General features: G+C 36.6%; 1 protein-coding gene across 1 annotated transcript; it reads right to left on the bottom strand.

Annotated features, from left to right (window-relative positions):
• Positions 1 to 28: 28 nt before the first annotated feature.
• On the bottom strand, positions 29 to 22,590 carry LOC107550405 (DNA (cytosine-5)-methyltransferase 3A-like). The gene is made up of 20 exons (XM_016231672.1): positions 22,382 to 22,590; positions 21,962 to 22,011; positions 20,767 to 20,916; positions 13,438 to 13,671; positions 11,985 to 12,143; positions 11,800 to 11,907; positions 11,559 to 11,715; positions 10,570 to 10,719; positions 10,406 to 10,450; positions 9,820 to 9,899; positions 9,630 to 9,742; positions 9,379 to 9,562; positions 6,773 to 6,857; positions 4,971 to 5,116; positions 4,786 to 4,876; positions 2,951 to 3,099; positions 1,768 to 1,853; positions 1,577 to 1,646; positions 1,313 to 1,431; positions 29 to 530 (listed from the first exon to the last, which is right to left on the bottom strand). Exons 1-20 carry the CDS (start codon positions 22,554 to 22,556, stop codon positions 389 to 391), a joined length of 2,493 nt encoding a protein of 830 aa, XP_016087158.1. The 5' UTR covers positions 22,557 to 22,590; the 3' UTR covers positions 29 to 388.
• Between the last annotated feature and the right edge of the window lie 2,904 nt (positions 22,591 to 25,494).

Here is a 25,494-nt window from a genome sequence, read left to right as displayed (position 1 = left end):
GAGGGACGTCTCGGGGGGGGGGGGGGGGGGGGGGGGGGGGGGGGGGGGGGGGGGGGGGGGTTAGCTGACCATTAAAGGCTCAGGTATACTTCACTTTACTTCTCTTACATAATATACTTCTCTTATAGTATGCTCAGCTGCTGATGAGTAAGGACGGATGAGCAGTATCACCTACTTGACTCTCTCTGTCTCAACATTCACCTCGTGCCTGCGCTGTTGTACGCGGACCGTCTGTGTGGTTACAAAAATTGGACTGCACGCAGACGGGGGTGAATCATGATGCTGGCTCAACATTGTGATGTCTGTCAGTCATCAGTGATGAACGATGACATCGTCTATCGGCCCAAACCTAGTCACGATGCCATCATGTTGTGAGGTGGGCGGAGCTTCAGTAACAGGCAAAGTATTCCTTCAGTGGAGCGAAGAGGTGGCGAATCACAGGAACGCTCCACGACCTTCCCAGAAGCCTTTGCCTGGCGAGACGACTCATGTTGGACACATCTGTGTAATGGACGGGGAAGCCGAAAACTCTGTAACACACACAGCAGTGGATCTTACATATAAATACATGCAGCTGAATCTCATGAATTCAAAAGAAAACAACAACAATAAAAACCTAATAAAATAAAGCCTATTTTCAGGACTATTCACTTTTTTTTTTGCATTGTGACATGTTTATGATTTTTTATTATATTATTATTATTATTATTATATATTAGATTACAATAGATTAAGCATGTTTTCTTTAAAAAAATCTGGGTTACATTTTTTATAACTATTATTTTTTATTACTATTATTATTAAACTACTAATTATTTCAATTATTAAAATTACTAAAATTATTGACATTTAAAATAAAATTTTATATTTCCCATTATGCTCAACGATAGTGTAATACAGTAATTTTTTTATTTTACTGGATTATTGTAAAATGCACATTTTATTATTTTAAAAGTCCAACAAATAAATGACAGTACCACGATACTAAAATTGCTTATAAAATTGTACACATTGACATTATTTTTACAGGATTCTTTGATGAATAGAAAGATCCAAAAATATTTAAATATAAAAGATTTTTTTTAATTTAATTTTTTCTATTGCTAATCATTTTATTATTGAATTGTTTATAAATATTTTAGAATTCAAATTGTCTTTATGGTATTGAGAATTTGGGAGAAATGTGCATAAGTTTAATGAAAATAATTGGTCATGCTGTGAAAATCTCCAAACAGAAATATGCTTTATTTTCTGCAAAATATACTTTTTTCCCTTTTGAATTTGGCATGAAATAATACTAGAAGGCCCTCACCTCTCCATCTCCGTGCACCACAGGATATCCTCTTTATTGTTCATGTAGACAGGGAAGTGCTGGTCTTTGCCCTGTTTTATTGAGTTTGAGCGTGTTGTGATGGTTCGCACTTTATAGAACTGAAAAATTAAAATTCATGGGAAATGACGTCTGGATGTAGTCAACAACAACTTTCAAACAAAACATCAGGACAAGCTATCCTGAACAATTCAGACTGATGAGACTTTCCATGCACAACAAAACCTCCAAAATGATGCCACACACCTTAGCTGTGCGTCCATGTTCCAGACAGTCTTGCAGCTCGAGTTTATCATTTGCCATGGCAGTCAGCGGCCTGAGAGAAAGACAGAGAGAGAGTTAGTTTCTGATGAGGTCAAATCTGATGTTCACTCTTCATGCCTGTTTCACGATAACATCTGATCTCACTCAAATAGCAGATTTTCCAGCAGTCGTACCGGTTCATTCCAGGTAAGTTTCCCCAGAAGTATCGAGCTCTGTGTGCAGCAGACACCTCCTTAGCATCAATCATTACTGGATTACACTGAACACAGACAGAACCATTATATTAACCATTATAATGCAGAACAAAGTCAAGTTTAGCCAAGATTTTGTAATGTTTTTGAGTCTCTTATGCTCATCAAGGCTGCATTTATTTAATCAAAAATACAGTAAATATTGTGAAATATGATTACAATTGAAAAGAATTGTTTTCCATTTGAATATATTTTAAAATGTAATTAATTCCTGTGATGCAAAGCGGAATTATTTTTGATGGAACACGAAACATCTATTATATATTTATTATTATTATCAATGTTAATAAACAGTTATAATATTTCAAATAATTCAATGATATTTTTGCGGAAACCGTGATACATTTTTTTCAGGATTCTTTGATGAATAGAAAATTCAAAGGAACAGCATTTATTTGAAATCGAAATCTTGTGTAACATTATAAATGTCTTTACTTTCACCTTTGATCAATTCATGCATTGTTGCTGAATAAAAGTATTAATTTCTTTGAAAAAACAATTTTACTGATCTCTAACTTTTAAAGGATAGTGTGTGTGTGTGTGTGTTATATATGCAGTGTGCAGCGACTCTAAAATGTATTTAGACACTGCCTGAATGTCACTGCATTAGATAAAACACTAAAAATAATACTAACATAAAAAAAATTGAAAACCTTTTTGTTAACTGACAAAATGAATAAACAAATAAATATTATATTTACATACGGTATAATAATTAAATATTTATTATATTTTAAATAAATATAATAAATACAAAATTAAAGTGAGTTGATGAAAAGTTAAAATACACCAAATAAAATAAATATCAATATCAGTTGCATTAGATACAATTCTAACCCAAGTGTCATTTATGCTACAGAAAGCAAAACATTTCACAAAAAAGCTTGGTTTTAAATGAAAAAACAATAGATGTTGTGTTGAAAATGAAGAAAATAACTTTGTGTTTGTCAGATTTGAGTGAAATTCAGACATTTTTTAGTGTCCACATACAGTTTGTTCACAATGTACATGTTACATGTACAACCACAAGAGGGCAGCGCTGAGAGTTGCACACATGATTCACTCTGTGCATGTGAGGGTGTGTTTGTCTTGTGTGTGTACACACCTCAAGAAAGCGTGAGATGTCTCTCTTGTCACTGACTCCCATGGCGACAACATTTTCAAACAGCCAGAAAAATGGTCGTTCCTCTCCTTCTTTGGGTAGTGTTTCGTGAAGCAGACGGTAGAACTCAAAGAACAGACGCCCGGTGCCCTCTGCACACAAGAAAAAACACTTATTACAACAAATTAGGCGATAAATCGTGATAAGGCAGAAGCTGCGATTGTCATGCGTATCTTTCAGTGAAGCACGGTTCTGTGATCAGCAGTAAATCTCCATCCGAAGGCCAGAGGGCGCTCTCGTGCTGAAACTCCAAATACCCAGAAAGAAATCCAGGAAATCCCTGTAGCGGTTGCTGAATAAACAGAAGATTTAACTGTTTTCATTGAGTCAACTTGACTAGAGCCCTGCATTTCAGCCCGAGCCCAACGGGCCCCGACTTTTTTACGCCCCTCGGTCCAGGCTTCGGGCCAATTTTCATGTCATAGTTCAGACGCGGGCCAGGCCTCAGGCCTGTTTTAGGCTTCTCCTTATTTTCATATTTTAGATATCCATCAATTAGTGATGAAAAAATTGTCGCGCTGGTGGAAACAACACGAGACCGTGCTGCCGCGACTGTCAAGAGCGGCTCGACGGTGTTTAGTGTCCAGCAACAGCAGTATGTATGGTGCGTGCTGTCAGCGCAGCTCAAGAGTTCTGAGATATTTGAATTATTTACTAATAAATAGCGTTTTCTGTGTCGGTGTCGCAAGGATGAAGTTGCCGATCCTGACTCGTCATCTCCTCATTACACGCGCCTTTAGAGAGAAGTGCATCTTTACAGATTATGATTATAATGAAAGTTTTTGTTTTTGATTTTTTTGATAAGTAGTCATTTAAAGCCTTCTATAAAAAGGCATCTATTCGCTGTGTTTTGGTTCATTTTTGTGAAGCGCTCCTGTTCAAGACGTGACGGCAGAAAGCGCATCATTCTTTATTTTAGAAAAGCACAAGGTTTTGTTGATACTGTGAGTGCACACAAATAAAAGTAGACCCTTTACAGTTTAGAATGATGTATTGCTCTTACCTTTATGAGCATAAATGACGGTGTATCCACTGAAAAAAATGCAAGTGATCGCACTGGCGCCTCCATGTCCTGCAAAGCGCGCTTCAGCTTCCACTCTCCGCACAAACCATTGGGTATAGCGCACATTTATCTAGGTTTAACGTTTAAACATTGTTATATGCTTGAACTGTTTTATATCTATAGATTTTATTTTAGGCAAGTCGTGATGATTTGAGAAGGCTAAATTGATCAAACATACTCTCTGCCGCTGGCCGCTTGCTCGTTACTTTAAAAAACAAAAACTTATATTTAACAAACAAAAAATGCTCCAAATGTTTTTCTAATATAATCACTTTGTCATTACATACAAAACTGAACTATTTTAATAGCTGGAACAGTAGTAGACTATAAGCTGTTTTGGGAGAAGGGAAAAAAAAGATGGGCTCGGGTTGAACTCGGGCCGGTAATTCTGATAAGCTGTCGGACACGGGCCGGGCTAGGATCTGAGCATCTCGGGCCAGGGCAGGGCTAGGGCCTAAATTTGAGGCCCGTGTAGGGCTCTAAACGTGACTAATAAACACACGACTACGACAATATATGATTTATCTGAGTTTGTTTTATTATAATAAAGTATATAATAATGCAATGTTAATCGACAGCCTTTATTGGAGATTTACTACTGATTACATGAGATGCGCATGACAACCGCATTCGATTAATCGTGCAGCCCTACAACAACTGCATCAATATGCACACATAATTTATGGTTTTTGCTGCTGGAGAGTGAGTGTCGTACCGTACAGGCCTTTCCTGGCAGGGTTGACGATGGACAGATCGTTACAGGGGCTTCCACCGATCACGAGATCAAAGGGCCCCCACTGCTGAATCTGCAGGGAAACATGTGATGCAAACAGAGAGAGACGTCAAAAATGTGTCCAAGAGAAAAGACACTGAGGGACAGAGAGAAAGACACAGGCTCACATTATTGCGTGTGACGTTTCTGACGTCTCCCACATAATTGATTATTCCCTCATGTCGCACCATCCCCACCGTGATGGAGTCCTCACACACCTCTGACGCCACGTACTGCCCCACCTGAATGCCCAAATCCTTCAGCACCAGCAGCCCTGACAGCAAAACACACACACACACACACACTTTTTACACTGCCATGTATGTGTGTTCGGTTCAAGGGATAGTTCACTAAAAATTTAAAAAGAAATTCTGTGAAATAATGTTTTATTGTTATAGTTTTTCACAATTAAATTTATTTTTTATTAATAGATTTATATATATTTTCCATTTGTTGTTTTTATTTTAAAGGGATAGTTCACCCAAAAATGAAAATTAGCCCATGATTTACTCACCCTCAAGCCATTCTGGATCTTCCAAGCTTTATAATGGCAGTGAATGGTGGTCGAGATTTTGAAGCAAAATAAAGTCTGTCCACCCATCCATTCTCACCGGCGCTTATGCTATGCCTACGTCATCCACTGGAACACCACACTCTCGTGAACGCGCGTACGACAGTTAGCAGGAGCTAGAGATTATGGTTTATAAAGTTTTAAATATGGATATTTTTCTTACACAAATGCATCAATTGCTTCAGGAGGCCTTTATTAATTAACCCCCTGGAGTTGTGTGGAGCACTTTTTATGATGGATGGACACACTTTATTGGACTTTAAAATCTCAACCACCATTCAGTGCCATTATAAAGTTTGGAAGAGCCAGGACATTTTTTCATATAACTCTGATTATATTCATCTGAAAGAAGAAAGACATACACACCTAGGATGGCTTGAGGGTGAGTAAATCATAATTTTAATTTTTAGGTGAACTATCCCTTTAATACTATTTTCAAATTTACTGTAAATTTCAGTTTTATTTGCACAAATTACTCCATCATGCAATAAAAAAAATATTATATATTGATTTAATTATTTACTTATTTATATCAGTTAGCTTGTTTCTTGTAGTCTTAGTTTTCTATTTACTTTAATATTTAGTATATTTCAATTCGATGTTTTTAAAATAATTGTTTTCATCAATTTACTATCAATTCAATACCACTTTTATTGAGACAGATGACTCCATAATCATTTTGAAAAAATTTATATTTATTTATTTGTCAGTTAGTTTTAGCTTTCTGTAGTTTTAGTTTAAGTAATATTTATTTCTAATTCACTAACAAGTAAAATAAACGGTCAAACGCTTATCATTAATGCACTTTAAATGATCATGCGACTACAAAACTATTTATTTAAGTTACTTTTAGTTTTTTTTATTTACTTTGATATTTATTTTATTTCCTATTAACAAAAATGTTTTAAAATTAAATTTTTTTATCAGTTTACTTTAAATTTCTATTTATATATTTATCTATCTATCTATCTATTATTATATCTAATTCCTACTAACAAAACTTTTAAAATATGTTTTCATCAATTCACTTTAAATTTGTTTTACACAGACAACCCCATGATCACGTGACTACAATGTGATTATTTATTTATTTATTCCTTTAAAAAACTTTTATTTCTGTTCGCTGCTAAGGCAACATTTCTCATTTTTGTTTAGTTTAACTTGAAGTACTAAAATAACTCAAACTAATAACAATTCATAAAAACTATGAAGACAAAATTTTTTAAAAACTGACAAAAACACATCAGAATGACTTAAACTTTTAACTAAAATGAAAAATACAGAAAATACAAAAAATAAAATCGAACTCAAAATATGAACAAAAACTATAATAGTATCTCAATGATAGTAAAATCTCACCTGTAGCGATGCCATCAAACAAAGAGAGGACTCTGATTGGCTGCCTCTTCTCTGCTAGTATTGGTGAATACAACTTCAGCGGTTCCTGAGGAAGAGAAAGGACAGATTTTTCTTTTTAAAGTGGTCATAAAATGCATTTTTTAAATTATTTTTTGTTTCCTGAGGTGTACTTATAATCTTAGTATGTTTTTTAATTACATTCATAATTTAGTTATAAATGGCCATTTTCTACCGTGAATTTAGCCTTTGATTTGGATGCTCCATTAAAAGGGGCGTGTCTGCTGTAAGACTTCAATGTAAACGCCCACTGCTATAATAATAATAATAATAATAATAATAATAAATTTTTATTTATATAATGCCTTTTCAGTAATCAAGGATGCTTTACAGTAAAGATACAGACACGCCTCTGGCACACAAGGCTTGAAGGCCGTGGTGGCTCTCTGGCTGTTGGTGCCGTGGAGGATGCTGTCAGGCGGTATGCTGTGGTGATGTAGGCTGTAGCAAGATGCAGGTCCTTGATCTTGTGCAGCAGGTGTCGAGGCAGTGTCACCTGTTGTCCAGAAGAGAGTTGGTATGGGGCAGATGGTTGTTTGTAGGTGTTGTTAGCAAGTAGGCTATCCGTGGTACCTGCGATTTGGAACAGCTGGGTTGGACTCTGTAACAATGTTCGTAGATCGGGAAGGAGGAGGCGGGAACCGACGAATATTTAAAGACAAAACTTTAACCCCTTAAGTGTCACACTTTGGAATACAGACCTAAGGTTGGACTTTTTTTTAAAGAAGACAATCAGCATTTTATTGTAGAAGTGGAATCATTTTAAAATATTAAAGTATCAAAAAGTTATAGAAGTTTAAATTTAATGTCTAAATTTCTCTGTCAATATTAATTATATCACAAAATAACCACCAAATATGGAATCTTTATATAATGGAACAATATGTCATTTTTCACCACTAGATGGCGCGTATTCAAAAAAAACAAATAGACAAAGGTGTAGTTTAATGACACCATGACTGAGTGTGGAATCATGGGAGTTGTCATCTTCATCTCCACAGTCGAAGCAATCCGACGGGGCTGGGGCAGAAATCATGTTCATGGATGAGCTAATGTATTAAATATTTATCAACGTCGTAGTATGAAGCAGGGTGAGGCTGAAAGCCGTCAAAGCGAAACGAGGCCGCTGAACTAGCGCGACACACGGCTCGAGAGCAGCGGAGCTTTTATTATGTCACAGCCGACCGCTTCCGATCCTTCCGGAAAGCAGCGAAAGTAAGCAGCCCTGTTTTATCATACTAGATACATTTGAACGTTCTGTTATAATGCTACTCTGTGCAGTCGTCACCTGTCTAATAAAATGCATAGCATATTAAAGCGTCTTTGGTGTTTCCAGAAATCGAGGGGTTATGACGTCATTGGCAGGCGACAGAATGACACTAAAGACACGGTCCGTGTCACTAGTTAAATTAGCTTATTTCTCAGGATTTAAACATTCTTCGAAACATTTGGGATAATGTACGTACACAAATTTTTATATTAAATTTTTAGTGGTTTTTGGATATTTTAATAAAAAAATTGTGCCTTTAAGGGGTTGTTAATAATCAAACAAACAAACACAAAATGAAAGTAAAAGCGGCAGCCCCTCACAGACGACTGCCGCATAAAACATAATAAAACAACAACACAAATAGTCCAGGCCTGGTCCTCTCTCGTCCAACACTGTCGTCACTCCTCCTCTTATCCTTCCAGAGCTCCTCCGTGGGACTCGAGACCGGTGAGTGGCGCAGGTGTTGCTCATTATCATTTACTCCACCGGCCTCGCTCCGTTCCCATGGCTCTCGGCCCCGCCCCACTCGTCTCAGACTCTTGCTTATGAGAGGGCAGATAGTTCCGGGGGTCGCAGGAAATGGTTATGGAGATTTTGTAGTGTGAAGATAGTTTTTAGACTGCCCTAGTGATGGTGGCAGGAGGGCAGCAGGTGGCTGTTAGCCCTCTATTCTGCTCGAACGTCAAGAGAAGTCTGACGTTTGCAGTGTTGCTTTACTCTTGTGGCAGCACCGACTTGAGTTGTGTTGGGAGAGCTTTCACTGTTGGACTTGTGGGCCCGTTGCTCCATCCAGTGTTGTCTGGCTGCATCTGGGATGTTGGTTGGTTTACAGGATGCAAACCCCAAATTTGCTTCTTGCAGAACTTCATTGATTCTCCTTGGAACAACAACTTAGCTTAAAATTAATGAATTATTTTAACTCGTTCATCTTAGATTATAGACCGACTGCAACCAATTTATCCACTACCGCAGCCCTCAACGAGCCCAACGGCAGAGCGCAATACATGAGGGAATGAGCTCCAACACGTTCCCTAACTTTTCAACGTCTGTGGTTAAAGCGCCACTTAGTGGTAAAAGGCAGCAAAAACTCAATTCTAATAAAGTATTATTCTGGTTGAGTACCATCTGTATATGTGTAAGCATCAAGAACATTTTGATTCTCCATTTCATGGCCCCTTTAACTTCCATTTGTGTTATTAGTTAGTCTTTATGACTGCAGTAGATAAAATCTTGTTGAATTGGCGTCAAAACTGCTAAGACACACACTAGATCAACTCACAAAGTCCTGGTCGTGGTTGTTGGCGAAGAACATCTGCAGTCGTGAGGTCCAGTCATCTCTGCGCCTCAGGAGGCCGAAGACGTTCCTGGTGCAGCACATGTAGCAGTTCCAGGGGTCTTCACAAATAGCGGCCTGTGCGGATCCGGCCCCGACGAGCAGATCGACACACTCCACGCAGTAACACCTACACAAACATAGAGTTACACCTCACAGATCTCTCTCAGATACCGAACAAGGCCACACACTCTCACCTGCAGCAGTTGTTGTTCCCACACATGAGCACTTCTCGTCCTCCACAGCAGATGCTGCAGTACGACTGATAACCGTCATCGTCGTACTGATACGCGCACTCCAGAAAACAGTTCTGTGGGGGAGGAGAACACCACCTCAAGCACCAATCAGAAGTCAGAACAGGCTTGATTGACAGGTGTGCATGTGTACCTTGCAGCTCTGACACATGGCTCCGACAAACAGAGGATGTTCTAGTGATACGTTTTGACTTCCACAGGAAATACAAATATCTGCACACAAAACAACTCCATGGTGATGCTTGGAATAGAACGCGAATGTACCATATTATTTATGCAGTATGCACACTGTGCACAGTATGCACGTTTTAAACTATGACACACTGACCTACTACGTTTGCCAAAATATGCAGTACACAGTCTACTTTCAGGACTTTCAGGCAAAAATCTGATCATGTTTTTGGTCATATTTATGCCGAAATATAGAAATTAAAAAAGATAATTATATTATTATTATATTATATTTAATAGTACAATTACATTTCTCATTCATATTATAATGTAATAATTTATTATCATTTTTTATTAATTTAAATATATATTTTCTTTATTTTTACAGATTTGTTTTCTTTTTAAATTAAAAAATGTGTTATTTTATAGTTTCGATGACTGTAGTAGATTTTTTTTAATGTTGTCAAATGTATGTGGTAACTTTTGGAAAACATACAGTATATATTCTTTGTTTTTAATTCAAAGGTCACATTCAACAGCAAACTCACCTTCAATATTGCGACACTTTTGTCTGACTTCATACACGAGTCTCTCTGAGCAAAACAAAACACAGCGTCAACAATCACTGCTGTTCTAGTAGGAACAGCATACGAGAAATATGAGGTTTGCTTTGGCACATATGTGTTTGTGTGTGTGTGTGTGTATGAGATACCTCGGGTTCCTTCATCAATAATCTCTTTGATTTTGGGTTTCTCGACACTGTTCTTCCTGGGTTTCTTGGCAGGGGGCGGAGCCGTGTACGCAGCGGCCTCAGGCTCCACCCACATCTCTGGATACACCTCAGTATACGGGTTCCGCTCCGCTAGAGGACACACAGAAAATACACAAACAAATCTCTTTAATATCGCAATCGTTTCTCTTAGACAGCAATGAAATCTACTGGAGATTAAAAGTCTTTTGCTTCTCATGTTTCTGTTGAGAAAAATACCTCAGGAATTCATATTTTGTCTCCTACAAGGTTTCGGAAGAGATCTCAACAATATGTCAATCTGTGCTCACATCTGTTTGCAATCAAAAATGTCTCTCAATGACTCAGTCACTTCTCAACAAATTCTTTCAAGGCCAAATTATCAGGTCTATAATATTCAAAAAGTTATTTGAGCAACAGAATAAATAATTAATTAAATTAAACAAAATAAAATTACAATAAAATTATTTTTAATTCATAATAAATACTTAAGTATAATAAATAATAATATTCATATGAATTAAAATATCATTAATTAAAAGAAAAATATAATAAAAACAATCATAAAATGTATCAAAATGTAATTAATATCATTAATTAAAATAATACAAAATGATCAATTAGATGATAAACTACTAAACTGCACAATTAAATGAAATTAAAATTTAATTAAATTTATGCATTTAGCGGACGCTTTTATCCAAAGTGACTTACAGTGCATTCAGGCTATACATTTTTTACCAGTATGTAATAAATAAATTTACATTTATGATTATATAACTTACATAATAATATATGTAGTAGTAATTAATTATAGTGATAAATAATACATAAAACTCTCAATAAACAATAACAAAGATATTGCTTAACAATTGTTATTTAATTAAAAATTGTTTCTGAAATGATAAAACTTTAATCTGGGCCAGTGGTTGTGTGTTTGTTAGATACGGTACCTGGTGGCGGCTCCAGGCCTCTGGCACCGGAAGGGAGAAACCCCAAATTGGCCCATTCAATCATCTGCCGTGTCTGCACTTCAACACTGTTCCCTGAGTCCGAGTCATCAGTGGACACACACACAGGGAACGGTTTCCCGGCACGCATACTCGCCGTCTGAACAGAGATTCACATAAACAAGATGAGAAAATGCACACACACATACACAATAACACACGACAGAGAACTATCATGACTTGCCTGTAAAACTTCATAGATGGCTTTTCTGTACATGGGCTGTTTGTTGTAGGTGGGCTGATGAAAAGACTCGCAAAATGCACTCAAGGGCGACAGCTTTTCCACACACACCTGAAAGAGAAGAGGATGTTCATTATAATGTCTGTTATCAGCACTCATGAAGGATCCTGATTGGTCGACAGACTCACCACTGAGAATTTGCCATCTCCAAACCACATGACCCAGCGGGTGCCTTCAGCGGCACGACTGCGACTTGTCATCCACCACGACACGATCCGGCCGGGCCACCAGGAGAATCCCCGCAGCTTCCCCCAGACCAGCTCTCCGATCCCGAACCCACGGCCGTCCTGAGAAAACCCACAAAAACATGAGCTTCAGCGTCAGTGAAACCTCACATCCTGCAGGTCAAATGACAGCAAAACCCGATTCTTGATGAGAAGAGGCACTTTGCTGAATCTAATGTGCTGTAAGGCCACAATGAGGGAACAAAATAAAGCCTGGAATTAAGTCATTCATAAGATAATAATCTTTTTCAGCAAATGATCACTGAAAAAAGCAGCTGCATAACCTTAAAAAAAAAAACTAAAAAAAAACTAAGAATCAACCTCGGGAAGTCAAACTAACTATTAAATGTTTTATTTAAGTTTGAATTTCTATAATTTTATATGAGGTTTGCAGCAGGACTGCAAATTAATAAGAAAAAAAATTAATTAATCAATTAATTGTACAGTTTGCTGTGATTAATTGCAATATTTTTAATTTAATGCTCATTTACAATTGATTAATATTTTTTTAATTAATCATAATATTAATCATATTAATTAATATTGTTATCTAATTAATAATTCATTTTAATTCATGTGCATTTCATTCAATCCTAATACATATATTTAAATAAAATAATAGTAAATATAACTTGTTGATTATCATTTAACAAAAATATTAAACTAAATAAGAAATCATTTCTAATAGCACTGTTTAGCATTAAACATTAAATCCACAAATTAATGTAGACTCAACAATTGAAGTATATTTTAAACAATACTTGTTTAACGTCAGCTTTTTTTTAATAAACCACATTTCCAGTTTTTGACCCATTCAATATAACTAAAATAACAATAATTAATACAAATATGAAACAAAATTAAACAAATAATTTATGATTATACTATTGCACTGTTTTATTAATTTATATTAATCATAGAAAAACATATTTAAGCATTAAAAATTTAAATTAATGTACAATCAATGTAAATGTAGTATAATTTAAATAATATTTGTATAACGGCAACTTTTTAACCTAAACTTGAGATGTAAAGATTATCCTAATAAATGCATGCATCTACATCAGTTTGCATGTATTAGTTATTTTAATTTTTTAATTTAACATTATTTTTATTTATTTATTTTTTTTATTATTACTTTATTTAAAAAATAAAAAAGGTCGAAATGTTTAACAGTCCAGAAATGAACTTAAATGAATTTTTACTACTTTTAATTTAATTTTAAATAATAGTTTATCTTGCTTATCTAATAAAAAATAAAAAACTCGTGTCAAGTCATGGAATACCAAAGTGAACCCTATTTAAACCAATGAAGAGCCATTATTTTTATGAGTGATCCATCAGGGCAGGGATTCACCTCATACTCCAGATTAATCTCTGAGGATCTCGTCATCACTTTGTTACCGCAGGCGACGGGAGGCGGCTCGGGCGTCGTGGCGACCGTTGGGGAGGCGGGGTCAGTGCGCTGCTGCTGAGGTGTGGGCATGGATGGGAGATTGATGGCTGGCTCCTCCTCCTCCTCCTGAGAGCCGACAGCTGATTGGTCGTCCATTATGTCACTAATGGTGGTCACCAGTTGGGCCTTCTCCTCCTTAAAGACACCGAGGCACACAAACACCAAGGTGAAATACAGACACAAACACACAGGGTCTCCATGAATTTTTACTAATATTGCTCGAGGATCAAAAAGCAGAAACTTCTTTATCGAAACATCTTTTCCAGCAAGACAACAGACTAGTGTGTGTGTGTGTGTTTAGGTAAATATGGATTTGAAATCACTGTGGAAATGTAGCCTGCAGGTTTTTACTGTCATATGAGCACAAACTCCGAGTTAACACGAGACAGGATGTCTCTGTGTGTGTATTAGACTTCTGAACCCTCCAGAATTACTGGCATCCTGGCAGAAAAGTCAGTGTTTGATGTTTGTTTACATGGATTGTAGAAATCCAACACTGTTCATAGAACTGCTTCATTCATATTCCATATTCTTAATCGAATAATAAGCCTGGCACTGTGGATCACAAATGTTGTTGGCTCTTTGACAAACTGCTTTGGATAAAAGCATCTGCTAAATGTATAAATGTAAGTGTAAACATATGATTCTGAGTGAAAACGCATCTTCATAATTTTTTTGTTTCTATAGTCTATTGCAGAAGGATGTCGAGTTAGACTAGCATTCAAAAGCCTGGAGTCTCTAGCAAAAAGAAGTCTCTTCTGCTCACCAAGGCTGCATTTATTTGATCAAAAACACAGTTAAAACAGCAAAATTGAGAAATATTATATTACTGAATTTTCAGCATCATTACTCCAGTCTTCAGTGTCACACAATCCCTCAGAAATCATTTTAATAGGCTGATTTACTGCTCAAGAAAACAGTTGTGCTGCTCCCTGAAACCTTGATGCATTTTTTCAGGATTCTTTGATGAATAAAAAGTTCAAAAGAACAGTTTTTATTTGAAATAGAAATCTTTTGTAACAATTTAAATGTCTTTACTGTCATTACTGAATAAAAGTACTCATTTCTTTCAAAAACATCTTACTGACCCCAAACGTTTCAGCAGCAGTGTATGTCTAGTCAAGATTCATTATGTGCAGATTTGAAGCAATGCTGTGGATTTGGCAGGAGGCAGACAGATTCTGATCTACAGTATCCGATGAGACCACGATGTCAACAAGATTCCCATGACTCCGAAAACAACATTACAGATCCAGCACCGCTGCCCGCAGGAAAGTACAGTTACAAACGACATCTCTTAAACATCTCAACAACTTCCACTAGCCATTTTTTATTAAGTGTTAAAATACATTCTCATCTCCCAGCTAAATAAGTAAACCGTATATGTATATTTTAAGTTTATTTAAAACATTGCTCTGTCGGTTTGAGCATCCTAACATCCTAGAAAACTGCATTTGTGCCACTTACCCTTGAGAAAAATAAGTGTGCTTAATTGTTTTAAATGTGCACTTGTGGTCAGGGGCGCCTGCAGGATTTCTTCCGAGGGTACGCACAGAGGTCTTTTTTTTAGCTTATACTACTGTTTCAGCTATTAAAATAGTTCAGTTTTGTATGTAATGGAAAAGTTATTATATTTCGTTTCATTTTTTTATAAAGTTAATTTAGAAAAACGTTTGGAGCATTTTTTGTTTCGTTAAATGTTCGTTTTTTTATTATTCTTTTTTTTTTAAGTAACCGTGCATTTACACCGCCCGGCGTCGAGAGCATCAAAGTAGTTTACTATCATGAAGTCATTCATTTTCAATGTGAGCCGGCGGCGAGTAGCGGCGTGGCGCGACTTGGACGTTGAGGGCGTCGAGGTGAGTTGAAATCAGGTCAACTTTATGGTAATGAGCTATGACACAGTTCGGCGGCAACCAATCGGAACGTAGAAGTTCACCGCTTGAGAGGATTCCAGAGAACGCAGTCCTGTAAACTTTGGTTCTGACCACATTAGTTCCCAAGCGAAATGGAGGAGAGGTTTATTATAGACGTAAAATACAGAAGACAGGCCTGTTTGACGGGTCAGTGGAGACACATAAACTCACTGCGGTCCTGTATATACATTTCACATGAGGGATGGAAACAGAAGATAAATACAGGTTTAAACAGGGTGCAAATCATTTGGTGAGCTGAACACAAAGCTCAAATCAATAAATCATCACATATGTCAATGTGTGTCATGTTATTGTCGTCTGTGGTGCTGATTACAGACTTGTAATTAGCTTTACAATTTTCAAGTTCAAGAACAATAACACACATACTCAAACCCTAGTGAGTGATCAAGCGGGTTTTTTTTTTTTTTTTTAAAGAAATCAATATCTTTATTTAGCAAAGGTGCATTAAATTGATCAAAAGTGGCATTTATAATGTTAAAAAATAAATATATATTTCAAATAAATGCTGCTCTTTTGAACTTTTGATTTATTAAGGAATCCTGCCAAAACGTATCACGGTTTTCACAAAAATATAAAGCATCACAACTGTTTTTCAGCATTGATGATAATAATAAATGTTTCTTGAGCAGCAAATAAGTAAATTAGAATAATTTCTGAAGGCTCATGTGACCTTAAAGACTGGAGTAATGATGCTGAAAATTCAGCTTTGATCACAGGAATAAATTAAATATTTAAATATATTAAAATAGAAAAGAGTTATTTGAAATTGTAATAATGTTTCACAATATTACTCTTTTCACAGTATTTTTGATCAAATAAATGCTGCCTTACAATTTGGCCCAAATTTTCGAAGGCAGCATAACATTGCCGTCTACCTTTTGGAACCTTTTCTTCATTTGAAACTAAACGCACCTTAAAGTACTGCCTTAAATAGTCATCTCACTAGGTTTTGGAACAGACCTACTATTTGAATCAGATTGTCCGTCCTCGTACCTCCATGACGTTATAGTGGTTGTGTTGGTGGTTACCCAGCAGCCCTTTGGCAAATGGCCCAGTGCACCCTGGGAAATGCGGTCTTTAACAGATTACCTAATTTCCTGCTGCAGTTCACTTCATTGGCGTGCTATAAATGGCGACAATGTTTCTATGTGCCGATACATAGAAACCGTTTGCAATCTTCTCATGTAAAGTGTGTGAACGTCTCCCACTATGACCTGAACACGCCCTCTGACCCCTCGGCTTTATGACGAATTTCAAGGGCTGAGAGCTTTATGATTGTGACCCAGGCGTGAACAACCTCTGACTCTGACCTCACCGTGACCCTAAAGTCTCTCAGGCTCATTTCTATACAAACTTCACTCCTTTTCGTAAAGCATTCAGACACTTTATCAAACACAGTTTGGGGTCAGTTAGAGTTTTTAATGTTTCTGTAAGAAGTCTCTTATGCTTACCAAGGCTGCATTTCACTCTTAAGCCCAATAACACACAACCTCTCTCTCTATGTTCAGGACAGCATACTACTAGTACTGTTTCTTAAGTATGCAGTTTGTATACTGTACGCAGTATGTTCGGACTTGACCTTCCATATATATTGTGAAATATCAACTGATTTTTTACATCTTCTTGACACATTATTTGATCTGACTGCCAAAATGCATGATTACATGCAAAATTACATGCAAAATAAACATAACAGCATGCAAAATAATATACTTACGTCATTATTTAGCATACTACAGTACTGTTTAAAATGTCTATCAGTGCTACACCCCTAAAAATAAAGGTTCTTTATTGGCTTTGATGGTTCCACAAAGATCCTTTAACATCCATGGAAACTTTCCATTACACAAAAGGTTCTTTATAGTGGAAAAAGTTTTTTAAGGTTTTTAAAATGTTCTTCACACTAAGAAAAAAAATGGTTCTTTTAAGAACTGTTGACTGAAACGTTCTTTAAGGAACCAACATAATTCTTCTATGGCACTGTTGCGTAAACCCCCATTTTAGAACCTTTATTCCAATAGCATGTGCATTTTTTTTAAAGGGGTCATTTGATGCGATTTCTAGTTTTCCTTTCTTTTTGGAGTGTTACAAGCTGTTTGTGAATAGATAAGATCCCTAAAGTTGCAAAAACTAAAGTCTCAAACCCAAAGAGTTATTCTTTATAAAAGTTAAGACTCAACCATGCCTACCTAAAATGCCTCGTTTAAACACGCCCCCACATGTCTACGTCACTGTGTGGGAAGATTTGCATAACACCGCCCAAATGTTCACGCAAAGAAAGAAGGCGTAACTTTATTGTTGCTGCCACCGCCATGTTGTGAAGACGCTCTGTGTTTCGTTGCGAAAGCGAAAGTACTTTGTTTGGTCTTCCAAAAGAGGACACGACTAGAAATCAGTGGTTAAGTTGTATTTAAAACACTGTTCCAGAACAGTTCAACCCAAATATTCAGATGTGTGCAGCACATTTTATGGAGGACTGTTTTCTGATCCTGGGAGAGTAGACTACAATGCCGGCAGTTCTGACTCACAACCTGTAAGTATTTTTTCATATTTAAAGGATTTGCCACTGACGATTCAAACGCGAGTTTTGAGCAGTGTAGAGTAGTGCTTGCTGTTTGTAATTTCTCCGATCACAAATGCAGACATGGTTTTATGTTTACGTGGTGCGATGCAACGCAACGTGTAAAAAGACAGTATAAGTCATTATAATCCGTAATTATGTCCCCACTGGATGCAACAAATGCCTCGTTTATAATGGATTTGAATGTTTTTGTCTCATCGCTCCGGCCGGACAGGGCATCACAGTATGTTAAGGGGCGTAACATTTCCGTCACACGCTTGAGGTATTCGGCCAATCACAATGCACTGGATAGCTGGCCAATCACAGCACACCTCGCTTTTCAGACCGATGAGCTTTGTGAAAACCGTTTCAGAAAGGTGGAGCATAGAGGAGAAACAATAATGTACAGTATGCGGAAAATTTGTTTTTTGAACCTTAAACCGCATAAACACATTTCATTACACCAAATACACAAAATAATGTTCTTTTTAGCAGCATCATATGACCCCTTTAAATAATAGGCAGTGTATAGTATATACACACACACTTATGCAAACAGCCAAATCAGCATTTTCTACCTTCATTCTCTGTGTTAAATACACAAACAAACACACACACACACACACACACACACATACACAGAGACATCAGTAAATGTGTCTTTTCCACACAGTGCAGACGTACCCACACACGCCGCTGTGTCTGATCGGCCGTCCCGCTCAGGTAGCTGTGTGTGTGCGTGTGTTTTCGCAGGCAAAAAGACACTTTTAAAACAGAAAGGGGGGAGACACACATACACACAATGTCTTTGTTTGGGAATCGTGAGTCACGTGACTCAGTGTTGATTGGTCAGAGTGTTTGCAAATATAGGGACCAGAAGGGCGTCCGCCGCAAAACGAGACGCTGAATGAGAGCGGAGCGCCGACCAGAGAAAAGAGAGAAATATGAGTGTGTGTGCGTGTGTGTGTGTGTGTGGGGGGGGGGTTAGATTAGGTAATGATTGATTTCTTCACCGGGAAGGATTTTATTAGACATTTTGACTGAGAAACATGGAAAGGTTCAATTAAGCCACAATTTACGACCTTAGAATGAATGAAAGAGAGAGCAAGACACAAACACACACACACACACACACACACACACACACACACACACACACACACACACAGAGGAAACTCCTTAAGGAAATATAAAAGAAAACACTATTACAAATAATTACATTATTCTTTATAGTGTCTTCATAAACTAAACCGCTTCACACACACCATGTGCGATTCTCTCAAACAGACACACACACACACACACACACACACGTTTGTAATCAGGTCTTTGTGAAGCGCCGTAGCAGTGCTGCGCCAGAGTTTGATGAGATCCAGAGGCTGCAGTGGGCGGGATCTCTGCGACCCAAGAGAAACAGCCCTCGCTGGGTGAGCCGAGGACACAGCAGTCCCTGAAAACCCCCGCGGCCCCAGATAAACACACGCTTTCATACTTTTTTATGTTTTTATACTTTCACACAAAACACTCATTCAGACCACCTTTGTTATCTATTACTCAGGATGTTTTGAGCATTTTAACTAATATTACCCATTATCAGGTCACCATAACATGGCTAAAACAGAGCTAAGAGTTATTCCCTCTTAAAAACAAAGGCCCTTTAGTGGCATTGATGGCTCCATGAAGAGCCTTAAACATCCATGGAACGTTTCCAGTCCACAAAAGGTTCTTTATAGTGGAATTTTAAAATGTTCTTCACACTAAGAAAAAATGATTATTTTTAGAACTGTTCACTGAAAGGTTCTTTAGGTAACCAAAAAATGGTTCTTCTATGGCATCCACTGCAAAAAAAAACATTTGAATACATACCACTCAACATTGTACTAAATTGCTTTCCATTCCTTATAACACACACTCATTTGTATCGTTGAGCAGCTCTGACTGAAGGATGTGAGTTTTCCATACGTCCTTAACTCAACTCGTATCAAACTTCAACAGCAGCCACTGAACACTTTCCCTCTTTGTCTCTAAAGGAATGTTCTGGGTTCAACACAAGCGTTTGTGGCATAACATCCATTACCAGAGAAAATTATTTTGACTTGTTACTTGTGGTTACAGTAACGCATACATAATGCAACGCAAAAAAACCCCATTAAAATACAGTTTTTCAAATCTATAAACACAAGGGGCCCTATCATACACCCGGCGCAAAAATAATTAATAATAATATTAATATTGTCATTATTATTAATTATTTTCATATTTTTTCTCTAGTATTTTCTCTGGGGGTTGGGGGAAATTAAGTTGTAAAACCATAAAAGGAATATCGTTAATCAACAAATTTATAGATAATGTACATTTTTCAGTGCTTCCTCCAATATAGATATTGAATAATTAAAAACATCTTGAAGTGCACAGCTCATTTACTTGCATTGTAAGTGCCATGATTTAAATTTTTTTTATTAAGGCATAAATCAAAATTATTTAGCTCTAATTGGCTTTAACACAGATGCTGTTGATAGACTGTACATTTATATATTTATTTTTACTGCCATTCCAGCATCTATGGCTATTTTCATGACAAGATCAATGTATTTAAAAAAACAAACAAATGCTAATATCATAGAAGTAATGAAAAACAACAAGTGACGCCCAACTCACATCAATGTAACAAACATTATATAAGATTTTGATAGACTGTAAATAACTGTAGTGTATTTCTGGAGTCTCTCTGACCTTCTCTTTCTTCCAGCGGGCGAGCAACTCCTCTTTCTCTCTGCGGCTGATGTGATAGGGGTCTCCGGCCTGGAAGGTCTCTCTTTGTACGGGACGTCTCCTCAGACTGATGTCCCAGCCCTCCCGGCCCCTCAGACGACCCCCGTCGCTCTACAAGACAAACACGATTCTCTGTGAACACACATTGTGAATAACAGACTCAAATAGCACATGCTTTCATGACTTTTACATGTTTTTTTTAGGCGATCTGTAGGTTTTAGAGTGCTGACGAGATACCGAAACTCATTTAATGGATAAAAAAATGTCACATTTTGCAGCGTAAACCAATTTGTAGGCGACTTTATTTACTCGGTGTATGTTTGTGAATTACAGTGCATACGTAGCCCTAATAAAACACCCGTAACACGAATAGCTTGTAACACTCCAAAGAGAAAGGAAAACTTGAAATCGCATCATATGACCCCTTTAAACCAGTTCTCCATGCAACTCTTGCAGATTCTGTGCAGTCCTGCACACGAAATAAAACGCAATCGCGATATGACTAATAGAGTGGTTATCAAGTAATTTTACAGTTGTACTGTAAAATAAAATATTATTATTATTATATTTTATTGCTTAAACACTCCTTTTTATTTTACAGTGAAACATTATAATAGCAATGCTTGTTATTTTGTTTCATATTTTTGTTTAGTAATGATAGGAATAATATTAATAGTTATTATTAATATTATATTTTTATTACCATTTTATAGTACTATTGATAAATAAATCACAAATTTGGCAAAATTGTGCAGCCCTATAAACAAGCATTGCAAACTTGGAACAAATTTAAAAATTAATTAATTAATTAATTAATTAATGTATTGTAATTTTACTGCTTACTGTAAATATTCTTTTGCTTAAATACTTTTTGACAATAGTAATATTTCTTATTTTGTTTAATATGTTTATTTAGTAATAATAAAAATTATTATAATTATATAATCATATTGAAATATAAACCACAATTTCTTAAACCACAAACAAGCACAGCTAACCTGGAGCTTTTAAATAAATACCTAAATACATTTTTATTAAAAAAAAATATTGCAATTAAAATTTTGCCTAAATGATGCAGCCCTAGTCCTGTATATTTATACATTTCGGAAATGTGCTTCTCAAATTGTATTACATTGCTCATTTGACAATATTTTACTGTGTTTTGAGTCCTCACATCTCCGCTGCTGGTGTCGTCCTCTTCAACGTCTGAAAGACAAGCACAGAGGTCATTTAGAAGAAAACAAGGCTAAAAGAAAAAACAGACAGATGGAAAATACTGATGCAAACCTTCATTAATGTGGAGGTACTTAAGGGGGCGATATAGCTAATGTCAAATGTTTGTGCCATTAAACCAAATATGTATTATTCAGCTAGCTAATTATAAACATGTTGACAGTTGAAGAGTGTGTTATTGTATTTACTAAATTGTTCCTGAAAGACGATTCTAAATGGAGAATTAATGTACGCCGCAATAGCACCTCATGCCATTGTTTCATCGCATTCTAAATTGTATTTTCTAACACATTTTTACATATGAAATTAATCAGACTGACTGAACTATAGACAGGTGACTCACGTTGCTCTGGGTGCTCGAGTTTCCGCCGCCCTCGTTTCTTCCGTGGAGTGGAAGGGGCGGAGTCTCCGTCCGCACCGGGGGGCGTGTCTGTGGAGTCAGGGGAGGAGTCGTTCTGCTCCAGGTTTTTCGGTGAAACCCGACTCTCTGCTTCACCGTTACAGCCCGCCTGTTTCATACAAGTCACGCCCTCAATCACAGGCCCACAACTATCCTCCTGTCAGAAGACGTGTCTGTGGAGTCAGGGGAGGAGTCGTTCTGCTCCAGGTTTTTCTGTGAAACCCGACTCTCTGCTTCACCGTTACAGCCCGCCTGTTTCATACAAGTCACGCCCTCAATCACAGGCCCACAACTATCCTCCTGTCAGAAGACAGAGAGAGAGAGAGAATAACTCGGCATGAACAGAAATGTCACTGTGTGAGATGCATGTGTCATAGAGGGAATGAGAGTAATTATTTCTATCCTCATTTCTTTTAATTAGCATTAAAACTAATAATAGTAATAATATTTATTCTTATTGTAAAAATTTGAATCAGTATAATAAATATTATTTTAATGATATTTTAAGAATAAGTCATAATTAAAGATAATAATAATAAATATTATAATTATTGTCAAATAAAATAATTATAAAAATGTAATAATTATTAGTAGTAATATTATTTCAGATATTTCAAGCATCGTTGGCTTTCGTATCATAAACTGCATGCGATATTCCTCATGTTTCTTCAGATAAATGCACCTGCTAGATGTTAAATGTGAATGTGCATAGACACATATATTGAGGTGCAGTGACACATTAGTGCTAATGGAGTCACGGATCAGCTAAAGATCACGGTCTATTCTTTCTGCATTGCATTTTAAAGATGTACTGCAAATCCTTCATAAGCATTTACCTCTTTATAAGCACTTAGTCAACATGAAACAGCATTCAAAACCATTTTACTGCCACAATGTGATGTATTTCTGAGTGAAACAGGATATTCAATGAGACAAAACATGATTTTATTTATCAGGAATTGATTATTTCTTCAAAATAATGTGCATTAAAAAAGTAAACAGGGTTATTGTTGATTTTACATTGACTTTATCATCCATCAATGAAGAAATTAAGCAGGAAATCGCTCAAATATTTGGGGGCTACTGGGACGTCCTACAGCATGACGCTGTCTGTTAACTTTATGTTGAACGATAAAAGTCTCTTTGGTTCAGTATGACGAGGGCCGGTGTGAGTTTTACTGCTGTCTGTGAGTTAATAGATGCCAAACACACTTGCATGCACATATGAATCAGTGCAGTCGCACACACATTAGTGGTTTAATTAGAGATTGGCGACTCTCTTTGAGAGCCGCTGAGGTCTTTAATCAAGAGGTGAGAAACTCTATAAATCGCAGGTGTTTCAAACCCAAGCGCACACACTTTCTACATTCATTTTCATAGAATAAAGACAAATACTGTTGAGTATGTGAATGCATATGCTTCTAGCCACAGAAGCTCAATCTCATGCATCCAAAATGAGTCAAAACACAAACTGAGCAGGTTGCAAGCGTTCATCAAAGCATTAATTGTGCTTGAGTACTTGTGTGGAGTATGTTTCTGGCCTGAAGCGGAATATATTGCACAACCAAAACTCCATGGTCGGGGGAAAGATCCAGAAGATGAAATGGATCAAATCGTTCAGAGGAGCAACTGTACATTAAAGCGGGTAACAAGCCCTGAGGCGAAGGAGTGTGTTCAACATTCATTTACTGAATAAACACAGCAATTCCCACAAGCCTTCTGTGCGTTTAGATCAAGATACGGCTGTGATGACTTTATTAGACATCTGTAGTAAATTTTGCCTGGCACTTTTGCGATTTTGTTATTAATGATAACGTACAACCAGTCTGTTGATATGATAAAGGCATGTGCGAGTAGTATTGCAGGGTTTGTGCAGGTTTTTAGATAAATGTAAGACTTTTGAAGACTTTTTAAAGTCCACGTAAAATTATTTAAGGAATAAACTGAAGGAGCCATTAAGGAAATCATCAAAACAAAGATAGTTTTTCATTAAAACAACACATATCTGCCAGTGGGGTCAGAAAAATGACCTTTTCAATAGGAAAATAAGTTTATTTTTCTGACCCCATTGACAGATATTTGTTCTTGTTTTAAGCATAAACTCTCAAATAAAAAAAAACAAGGCTTAATATCTTCATTTTGCATCTCAAGTAAATGCATCTCGACTGTTTAGATATTTGTACCAGAAGACAAGACAAAAATACTGAGGAAGACTAGCATTTTTTGCAGTGCATGCGATATTTAATGCTATGATTTCATGAATTTAAGACTTTCTGCTCTGATTTTTGTGAAAAGGTCAATTAATAACCTTTTAAGGCCCGCAGAAACTCTGGTATTGAACGTAATAGTATATTCAGTGCAACGTATAAGATGAAAACCAAGATGATCAGTGGAACGTGTGAAAACATCATGTGTCCTTCTGCAGCATCAGTGAGCGTTTGAACTTTGTGTAGTAGTTGCGTGTAAGTCCCTCAGTTGTCCTCAATGTGAAAAGATGGATCTCAAAATCATACAGTCATAGTTGGAAAGGGTTCAAATACGCAAAAAAAAAATGCTGGAATTTGTGGGAGCTGAAGGATTTTTCTGAAGAACAGCGGGCAGTTTAAATGTTCAGGACAAACAAGGGACTCATGAACAACTATAAAAAAATTTAAAAAAAGGCTGTGGATCATCCAGGTAACAGTATTAAGAATCAAGCTTATGTAAACTTTTGAACAGGGTAATTTTTATAAATTCAACTATTATTTTTTCTCGTGAACTATATGTAAATGCATTTTATGTGAAATATCAGGTCAGTACTAAATAAAAAATAACATGCATTTTGTATGATTCCTCTTATTTTGATCAAATAATTAACATTTTGCAGACACTGAAAAGTCCATGTAAAATTTTGACACGAGGGTCAGTAAATGAAGACGGATCCTTTTAAAGGGGACATAACACAGTTTCTGCCAATCTCATGTTAATCTTGAGTACCTATAGAGTAGTACTGCATCCATCATATCTCCAAAGAGTCTTTAGTTTGATCAGATTTATAAAAGACTTTACGCTTCTCT

This window comes from Sinocyclocheilus grahami, unplaced genomic scaffold (assembly GCF_001515645.1).
Source record: "Sinocyclocheilus grahami isolate Dianchi unplaced genomic scaffold, SAMN03320097.WGS_v1.1 scaffold397.1, whole genome shotgun sequence".
NCBI lineage: Eukaryota > Metazoa > Chordata > Actinopteri > Cypriniformes > Cyprinidae > Sinocyclocheilus > Sinocyclocheilus grahami.
The sequence above is the reverse complement of the archived record's forward strand: the minus strand, read 5'-3'. Positions and strand labels throughout refer to the sequence as shown.

Coding starts and splice junctions, on each gene's coding strand:
- LOC107550405 (XM_016231672.1), bottom strand. CDS start 22,556: ATGAAACAGGCGGGCTGTAACGGTGAAGCAGAGAGTCGGGTTTCACCG. Junction 10,720..11,558: donor AGGCCTGGAGCCGCCACCAG/GTACCGTATCTA, acceptor TGTGTCCTCTAG/CGGAGCGGAACCCGTATACT. Junction 3,100..4,785: donor TGCCAGGAAAGGCCTGTACG/GTACGACACTCA, acceptor TCTTGTGTGCAG/AGGGCACCGGGCGTCTGTTC.